This window comes from Megalops cyprinoides, chromosome 2 (assembly GCF_013368585.1).
Source record: "Megalops cyprinoides isolate fMegCyp1 chromosome 2, fMegCyp1.pri, whole genome shotgun sequence".
NCBI classification, from domain to species: Eukaryota; Metazoa; Chordata; class Actinopteri; order Elopiformes; family Megalopidae; genus Megalops; species Megalops cyprinoides.
Genome location: NC_050584.1, coordinates 68,382,145 through 68,392,144, shown reverse-complemented (window position 1 = coordinate 68,392,144; position 10,000 = coordinate 68,382,145). Strand labels below are relative to the sequence as shown.

Here is a 10,000-nt window from a genome sequence, read left to right as displayed (position 1 = left end):
GCAGTGTGAGAGGGCAGTGTGGAGTGTGAGAGGGCAGTGTGAGAGGGCAGTGTGGGGTGTGAGAGGGCAGTGTGGGGTGTGAGAGGGCAGTGTGAGAGGGCAGCTGGAGCGGACTCTCCCCCACCTTGGCCCGGGCCTCCCGGCTGGCCTCTGCCTCTGCAGCCATGGCCCTCTGCAGGCTGTGGGGCAGCTTGACGTCCTTCAGCTCCACGCGCTCCACCTTAATGCCCCAACCCTTCGAGGCCTCATACAGCAGCATCTGCAAGGGCGAGGGGAACGCACTGAGGGTGTAGGGGAGAGGGGAACGCACTGAGGGTGTAGGGGAGAGGGGAACGCACTGAGGGTGTAGGGGAGAGGGAAGAACGCACTGAGGGTGTAGGGGAGAGGGAAGAATGCACTGAGGGCGTAGGGGAGAGGGGAACACACTGAGGGTGTAGGGGAGAGGGGAACGCACTGAGGGTGTAGGGGAGAGGGGAGAACGCACTGAGGGTGTAGGGAAGAGGGGAGAACGCACTGAGGGTGTAGGGGGGAGCTCCTGGGTGCTGCCCTCACCTCCATCTGGTCCGCCATCTCCTCGCGGTCGGTCAGGATGTCGGACAGGTTCTTGGTGCCCAGCATGTTACGCAGGGTGGTCTGAGCCAGCATCTGCGTGGCCAGGTTGGCGTTCTCCACACTGGTGATGGACACAGACGGCTGGATGATGCGGTAGTACACCACCGCGTCCACCATGATGGTCGCCGAGTCCTTCGTCAGCACCTGATGATGTCACCACAACACTGATGATGTCACAGTGTCACTTTATTAGAGTACCTCCCCACTGTGGAACAGCGGAATCATTCCCATAGTAACGCTGTGAGTGGCAGCTTCTAAAAATCAAGCATTCCAGACACTGACAGTGCTACTGTACTGTAGCTTGAATTCACAGAGTGACATACAAATTATTACAGTTAGTCATGTCACTCTTTTAATTAATAAAGGGATGCATACAAATGCAGAAAATCTAAAAAAAAATCATGTTAATATAACATTGCGAAAAATCACGAATATTTTACAACTAAATCAGGGAAGACTTGACAGGGAAGAGAAGACTTTCACCTGGAGCTCCACTTTTAAGAATCAATCCCTTATAATCAAATCATCAAGACACATGTGATTGGCAAAGTGCACTGTGACAACTTAAAGTATTCAAACAATCAAGCAAAAAATGACTGAAAATACTGACGTGAATTTAAAAAGTGGTTACCTCAGCTGTACTAATGTGTGACCCTGGCAATGTGACTGCACTTATAAGCCCTGACAGATTCGTGATCGTTCCTCCACACTCCTCACAGACTGTCACTATTGTACTTTGCTGGATCCATGTAGTAGAGCTGCATCGCCCTCTAGTGGTACACTGCAGAGACTTTGGTTACTATGTTCAAACTGGTGACTCAGGGTTGGATTCAGCCAATATTTGGCCTTAACACTGAGTCACTACCAAGCTTAGTGTTACTTTTTTCTTCACAGGCACAGATTTACAAGTACAGTACTAACTGAGATTGATTAAAATAAGCAGTAGCACAATTAACTGCGAGTCAAAGAACAAATGTTACGTGAATCTAAGACTCAGTCAGTCAGTAGGGCTATAAAGACACAATCAAAAACTGTGCTGGTAGTCAAGATCAATAGCACCGGGCACTTCAGTATCTACGCCAACAGCTAACACCTTATTTTATACTGTAGTGCCCCATACCTGCTGTACAACGTGTCCTCCACGAGAGGCCACTGTCTGTCCACAACTGATGTGTTTCCAGAGAGAGAGAGAGAGAGAGAGAGAAAGAGAGAGAGAGAAAGAGAGAGAGGAGGAGAGAGAGAGAGAGAGAGAGAGGGAGAGAGAGAAAGAGAGAGAGGGAGAGAGAGAGAGAGAGAGAGAAAGAGAGAGAGAGGGAGAGAGAGAAAGAGAGAGAGAGAGAGAGAGCGAGAGAGCGAGAGAGAGAGAGAGAGATCCCCAACAGAGATCAGGGAGACTCACTTCCTGCGGAGGAATGTTGAAGGAGACAGTCCTGAGGTCCACTTTTCGGAAATCGTCCAGGCATGGAATTACCCAGAATATCCCTGCAAAAAACACGAGGAGATGCCACTATGGCAGAACAGCAAGCACTCATTTTGGGGGGGGGGATTTATTTTCAGAGTCAAGCAAGGCTTAATAAAGAGGAGACCCCACTCCTGTGGTGGTCTGAGCCAGCGAGCTGTATCAGTACCCTTCAGCACAGGTGAAGTCACGAGCGTCCTGAACTCACCTGGCCCTTTGGCTCCGCCCTCCCGAATCCGACCCAGGCGAAAGATCACCGCCCGCTCATACTCCTGCACCACCTGCAGAGGGGACAGCACCATCAGCTACCGCCCGCACGGGTCCCTCCACACACAGTCCTCAGACACATCCGTCTCATTTCCTCCTTGTTATTCAGTTTTACTTTATATTGATTTATTTTATTTAATTTTATTTACCTGTGTTCTAAGAACAAGGAACAAACAAAAGAAAAAGATAGATATACAAGACAACCTCACAGGTTTTAAAAGGAAGAAAAAAAAGAAACACCATGAAGGAACAGGAACAAATTCAATTATCATTCACTTTACAGGAACTCAGATTAACTGTAACACAGATTAAATTATCATTCACCTTTGCAGGAACTCAGATTAACTGTAACACAGATTAAATTATCATTCACCTTTGCAGGAACTCAGATTAACTGTAACACAGATTAAATTATCATTCACCTTTACAGGAACTCATATTAACTGTAACACAGATTAAATTATCATTCACCTTTAGAGGAACTCATATTAACTGTAACACAGATTAAATTATCATTCACCTTTGCAGGAACTCAGATTAACCGTATGTTAAATTGTCTTGCACCTTCACAGGAACACGCTCTGAGAGTAACACAGATTCTGAGCCCTGACACAGGAGACACGCCTCTCCACACATCACCTCTGCCCTCACATGTTCTCTGATGTTATTCTCAGACGTGTTGATTAAATCTGTTAACATTTTCAAAGTGAGCATGTGTTTCCCCCTGTGTAAACAGGAACTTTGTCCCCTTGGAGGAATAGATCCTCAGTCGTTATTCCCTTCCATAGCAGGTGGCCTTTCTGGCCTTTCTGGCATGCTTACAGACTACATCTTACGTCTTACTTCACCAGTTTAAAGAATGCAAAGCAGGATTTTAACAGCGCTTGAGGTAGGTGTTTTGGGTGATAGTGCTTCTGAGGATCCCTCAGCGAGACAGAGATTGCCAGAGGCAGTGAAACACAATAAGCAATGCAGCAATACCAGCACAGGATACGCTACGTTTAGCTAAAACACGATGGATGAGAAAACAGGATACCAGCAGCTGGGCTAGGACGCAAATCATGAAGAACTATATCTCTGCCACATGAGACAAACGCAGCACTTGTGTGGAGCTAAGCATGTTCTTGTGACGTCAGAACTGTGTTTGACGCTGACGTTTGTTTGAATATGGCTACTAATGGTCTGTTTGCAGGGCTCTTCCTGCTACTTCATCGGCTGCGCTTTCTACGTCACGCTGGACAACAGCATCTGCTGAATGTAATGTAATGTAATCTGCTGTAATGTAAGTGTAACGCGGCCCACGGGTTTCAGCTTGAGGTCCAGAGGCACACTGTACCACAGCCACACCAAAACCTGGAGGCCATGGCCCTACCTGCTTCTCTGTGCTGCCAGACTGCACACGTCGGCAGTAAAGCTCCGAGCTGGAGCGGCAGTGTGGCGAAGTGTTAAGGAGCAGGGCTCGTAATTGAAAGGTTGCCGGTTTGATTCCCCACTGGAGCACTGCTGCTGTACCCGTGGGCGATGTACTTAAACCCAGAATTGCCTCACGTAACTATTCAGCTGTATAAATGTATAAAATTGTAACCTATGTAAGTCACTCTGGATAAGAGTGTCTGCTGAATGAGAAGCATGTAACGTAGTGAGTTACCTTGAGACACATGCAGATAGCCAGGGGGAAGGTGGCAATGATGATGATGACAGCGAGGATGGTGAGCACTATCTCGCAGCACCCAGCACCTGTGTCCCTTTCTTCTGGCGGAGAAATTGTTAGGTCCCTATCCTCTGGGGAAGAAACTGTTCTGTCCCTTGACTCTGGGGGAGAAACTGTTAACACATGGGACGTCATAAATTTCACAGCACAGGATAGACTGCTCATCATACATGAAAAACCATGTTAGCTTGGCATTGCATGCTGACAACATTCATTTGGTTGTCTTTTTGGATTTCTTCAATTCCCTGCTCTACCTGTCTACTTAAATAAAGTTAACACCTTTTACCTAACTTAGGTGCTAAAATGCAACACATATTGCTAAACACATCATGCTAATAAAAAAAATACAATGTGGCTTCTTTCACAAGTAAATTCATGATTCAAGAATGCAGAATCAACAATACGGGTACAACGATGCAGGTCTTGCCGTTATCGACGGACTACAAATGTGCAAAACGTCATTTTGGAGCGCAAAAGTCTGATTTTTTAGGACTTTTCGCTACAAAGGTGTTGCCAGTCAGCAAGCGCATTTCTTTTATTTTAATAAATGGTAATGTAGTTATGGTGCGAGTATAAGCATGTTGAATTGTCCCGTTTGAGTGGGTGGCACAAGTTTGTGCTAACTAGTTGCGTCTAAGTTAGAACCCTGATAACCAGCTAACGGAAACCCGGCTGCAGACGTCTTCAAACACAGAGGTGTCTATGAAGGTAGTTACCTAAATGTACACACCTTTGACTCCTTCCGTATCGTCTTGCTCTTTGACCATTCTGCTGCCAGCTGTGTTATGCATCCAATATTTGTGCAAACCGAGACCCCGTCGTCTCTTTTTTATTGTCTGTATCGGTATCGTTTGTCAGGTGTGGATGACCACAATAATGTAAACTAGTCACAACGCTTCTTTCAAATGTGCAATTAAAAACATAAGCAGTTTTGTCGCTCGGCAACGGTTTTATTTGCCGTTAGAATGTGTTTCCTTGGACCGAATTTACCTGGACTATTTTACATTCTAATGCCGTTGGATTCATATTTACTCAGATAATAGGCCTAATGTATTATCATGTTTATGCTTTCAGTATGAATCGACACAACATACGACAAACACGAGATAAAATGAGGCATATCACAAACATACACATTACTGTCATTAAATTACGTTATTGAAATGTATTACCATACCAGGACATTTTAAAGGTAGCTGCCGATAGTTTAAGTTATTTTACACGTAGACCTACCGGTTTATTATTTAAGTAAGGTTTTACAGTCCAAGAAATTATTGTGTCAGTCATGTGCAATTTTTACATTAAAATGAGCGATTGCAAGGGGGTCACTAACTCTTCGCCAGACATCAAAGAGGAATTCACCACAGCTGGGTTCATACATACAATATATGCTCCCAGAATATATTTTTTTTTAAAAAGTAAACCTAGCTAATCAGTTTTGCCATCTTGAGAAACGGCTAGCGTCATCTGGTTAGCTGCCAGGCAGCTAAAGGCATTGAGCAGTTTCACGCCATCATAGATCAATATACAGATTTATCAAAAGCTGATAACGTTTGGTAAAACCTGGACAGACTGCCTAAGCTAGTTAATGTTAGCTAGCTAAGAACAGCTGATTGAGCTTCTGTAGTTTCATAATGCAGTCTGTTTAGCTAATAACAACTGTATGTTGGGCCTCGCTACGACCAGATCATTCATTCATACGGTGGGTCACCGGCATATTTGAGCCTAAAACCTCAGTTAGGCTGTTTTCAGTTTTCTCCTATCAAATAGTAACATTCAACTAACTTACAACATATCTAACAATACTTCACATAGGGTTACAAACACAAGTCACTACAGTGTCTATAAATGACATTTGATTGTACTGAAACAATATACAGTTTACCGAGTCCCACATCGCGGCTTAGATTTTTCGGCAAACAATTAAATGGGAATTTTTGGGAGCTTTGCAACCTTGTGCGGGAAACTGCATAGCACTGCAGACGAAAAGTAAAGAAAACGTTAAAAAGTCATAAATGCATAAAATATATGTATTATATTAATGTATAGTATCGTTCATAGGGGGGCCGAAAATTTTACGAGGTTTTTCCCACATCGCGTGGGGGGTGAGCCCCTAACCTCCGCGATGTGGGAGGGTCACCTGTACCAAGAGCAAAAACATGTAATCACACTGAACATCATAAGCACTCTCTCCTTCACACACACACACTTCCTTGGAACTTGATGTGGTTGCACAGATGAAAGTCCTTCATAACACCAGTCAGGTACTATAATGGATGCTACGCTAAAAAGATAAAGCTAAAAGTCTGCGCACAATATTACAGTTACAGCTTAGCAGCTGTGACTGAGACGTAAATGTGGCACGCGACCTGGGTGTGGCCAGGCCTGAGTTCATTCGGGAATCCCTAATCCGAAACAGTGCTCTTTTACTCCCAGTTTGTCCAAATAAAGCGGTCTTATTTTCCCTTTAATCTGAAAACAGCAAAGCTGCTCAGACATCATGTTATTAAATCTCCTGTAATCTCCTCAGACCAAGCAAATCTCGCATGTATCAATCATGCCCTTTGAACCCTGTGTATGTGTGTGTTTGTGTGTGTGTAGGGGACACACACACTCAGACAGGAGTGCACAAAGGTTATTAAATGCTGCGGTCTTATTTGGCTCCAGCTGGCAATTCAATCTCTGATATTTGCAATGGAATACAATACCTGGGGGAGTGATGGTCCAGTACTGAATAATGAATCCACACAAAGGCTGACAGCAGTACACTAAAACATACTGTTTTCAACAGAACATTGAATATGTAATTATTTCATACAGGTCTGCAGGGGAGAGGCTGAATAGTATATTTACCTAAACCTAATGTAAATTGAATACCTTCATGGAAATTCACACAATGGAAGTGCACACAAAATACACACAGGCAGCCTTGACTGATGTTAACTGTGTGCCTGTGTGCCAGAAGCATGATTTTTCATGTTTTCATGCTTTTCAGATGTGGTGTTTACCCCACTTTCAGGTTTTGCCCAGTGTGTAGTAAAGAAAACTAATACATGTTTAATAGGTTCCAGTTCTCACTTTGAAAAAAAGCAAATGTGCACCCACAGGTAAGATAGGGCACGTCTGTGAACCACAGCCGACTTAGCATATCTGTGTTAGAGTGTGCTTGTGTGACAGCCAAGTGGCTCGGACAGTAGAGGTACTAACGTCCCAAGCACAGGGTGAGGCCTAAGGCCGGACGTCAGATCCACGGCAACAGAAAAAAACGGCTTCGTTCTTCAGCAGTATGTACAGTCTGCTGCTGTACTGTGGTATTAACTGTAACACAAACAGTGTGAAAAATATTCACTGGCTGCATACAAAAGAGTTGGTGGATAGCACTTGCCTTGCTTTGGCACTCCTGGGTGAGTATAGAAGATGTGGGAAGAGGTGATCTTAAAACAGTGTGACTGGCAATTCCAGATTGGTGGGGAAAGGGGAGAAGGTATTCTTTAAAAAGAAAATAAAAACTTTTTTAAAACTCATTTAAAAAACTTTTCCTCCAGATAATGAGCACATACCGCTTTATTGGAGAGGGCCTCCCAGCGGTTGGGGTAGAGGATGTTGCGAAACATATTTCCGACATATTTAAGAACATATTTCACAGCAGGTTCAGTGGGTGGTCCCGGAGGCACACAGCATGTGCAGGTTTTCTCTCCAGCTGGTCTCTCGGTTGGGTTTTGTTGAGTTACTGTATGAACTGAGCACTGATCTGGATTTGACACTGCTAGTTGGGTATCGCCCATTAGAAAAACTTTCCAAGCAGAGCACACCTTTCATCACCTATACACAGGAACTAAGTAAATAATTATCAAATGTCATAAACTGTGAGGTTCCTGCTATTCCTACCTGCTATTAATTCTTTGTCACAAACATTGCTCGTTAGGAGTGTGGTTTTTTGTCCTAGGAAAAGGATACAAGACAAGATGTCATTGCTAGTATAGCTATTTCTGTTCATTTTAGCCCAATTGAAAGAAACTTGTACTTCAGGGAATTTTGTTCTGTTGGTTAAGATTAAATATTTGTCAAACAGTTGAACAATTAAACTGGGAGGCCTTTAAGCTTAACAGGGCCAACCACCCCGAATTTGTTCAGGAGATACGAAGCGATGTATTAAGGGGCGCAAAATAGGTACGAATACGATTAAATGTAGAGATGTCAGTTAAAGATCAATATTTAATTTAAAACAGACTGATCCGTTATTAAGAGCTCATCTGGAATGCAAACCAGTCCACGTGGTTTGCCTGCTGGGTCACTGTGGGATAGAGCAGCAACGGACGGTCTGAGTCTGTACTTGATCGGTTTATCGTTTTGATAAATTACACGTTTCATCTTGTGTGCCCGGGACCAATAGGTCTATGGTTATTTAGGATTTCGGTATAAATGTTGTTTTAAAGTAGGCCTACCTGCCGGTGTTTTATGTATTCGTTTGTTGAAGGAATTCCATTCGCTAATTCACTGACGCAACGCAGTTTAACCAAGAAATCCGAATTCAGCTATATCCGCAATTCACGCGCAGATCTTTTAATTACCTAAGTGCATTAGATTGATTTTTTCCCCCTTTAGGGATGTAACTGACTCAATTCCTCAAACCCACCCCACCCCCACGGATAAAGTTAAATGCTTACCGCTTTATTCAATCATCGTAAGTAAGGTCCCAGCCATGACACCAGCGCACATCCATGTGCGTGCACCATGTCTTAAATAGGCACGTCATGCACGGCTTAAGATGTTAATACACGTGTGCATCAGTCTGTGGAGCAGGGATCGTGGCTCAGTCGCGATCTTTGAGGTTTGCGGGATAAGCTCTGCTTGCAACTGAAACCAGCGTTTGATGTTCAATACATTTATTCATTTGGCAGATGCTTTTGTCCAAAGCGACTTACAAGTGAGGCAGAACATAACACAAGCAAAAACCGTAAGGAAGCAATATTACACATGACACACATACACATGAATGATCACAGAAAATATTTACAGATGATGGAACAAAGTCCCAATGTTGCAACCTAAGAATTAGAAGTGCAGATTGCTTTTGTTACAGATTATTTCACTGTTGTAGCTCGTTGCTCGAGTGCATGACAGCGACCTCCACGGCTTTGTCCCCCGGACAGACACCGTGCCTGACAGCCAATGGACACGCCCCCGGCGGAGCGCGTGCCTCATTGGGTACACGCGCAATTCCGCATGCAATACTTGTGTATAGGCGACTCGAGGCATATAGCTGTACAACAATCTTTATCCTTTGTAGTAAAACTTTTAAAAAGTAAATAAATACGATCGTACTTCTTGAAGTCTCTACCAGTCTTTTGTTAGTTGCGATCAGCCCAGAGGTGTCAGTGCGGGACGTGTCGGGGAGATGGGGGCTGAGGTACCGTTTCTCTGTCTGCTGTTGTCTGCATTCCGGTGACCAATCTGGCGGGGTTATCTTTTTTCAAATACGCGTTCTCCAGAAGCCGGCGCAGCGGCAATCAGGTATGAAAAACTTTCTTAGCTAATGCTGGACCGTGGTTGTTCCGTGGTTGTTTGTGCGGTATACATACAACACCTTTGCCCTTCTTTGAAGTAGGCAGTTTTTTAGAGGCGCGTGGATTTCGTCATGGCTCCAATTGCATGTTTTTAAAATGATATAGCAAGTCTTTGGTGTTTCAGAATAAATGCACAATTTAATTTCGGGGCAGGATATGGAAGTAAGCGCAATATGCAATCGTTTTGCAGGCGTTATAAACCACTCTGGTTACTGTATAATATAAAAGTGTATGTCAACATCCTCCTTCTGCCAAAATGCCCAATTAAAATTGCAAGAAAATCTCGTTTTACAAATTCGTTTTGACTGAAAATAATATCCCACAGTTCTCTTCCCGATAGATCACAGAAGATCACGATACCGTGCGTGTCGCGCACTGAGCTGG

General features: G+C 44.0%; 2 protein-coding genes across 2 annotated transcripts in view; one reads left to right on the top strand and one right to left on the bottom strand.

The window, feature by feature from the left end:
* Window positions 1–7,663, bottom strand: part of zgc:112408 (uncharacterized protein LOC550260 homolog) — an 11,766-nt gene extending 4,103 nt beyond the window's left edge. The window contains exons 1-7 of the mRNA XM_036520609.1: window positions 7,610–7,663; window positions 6,168–6,189; window positions 3,987–4,162; window positions 2,280–2,352; window positions 2,012–2,094; window positions 553–756; window positions 125–259 (exon numbers count right to left, since the gene is read on the bottom strand). Coding sequence (XP_036376502.1) covers window positions 125–259; window positions 553–756; window positions 2,012–2,094; window positions 2,280–2,352; window positions 3,987–4,162; window positions 6,168–6,189; window positions 7,610–7,663 — 747 coding nt within the window. The remainder of the gene's footprint in view (window positions 1–124; window positions 260–552; window positions 757–2,011; window positions 2,095–2,279; window positions 2,353–3,986; window positions 4,163–6,167; window positions 6,190–7,609) is intronic.
* Window positions 7,664–9,447: 1,784 nt separating this feature from the next.
* The window catches only part of abcc13 (ATP-binding cassette, sub-family C (CFTR/MRP), member 13), a 19,105-nt gene continuing 18,552 nt past the window's right edge, over window positions 9,448–10,000 (top strand). The window contains exon 1 of the mRNA XM_036520607.1: window positions 9,448–9,459. Within this exon, the coding sequence (XP_036376500.1) occupies window positions 9,448–9,459 (12 nt within the window). The remainder of the gene's footprint in view (window positions 9,460–10,000) is intronic.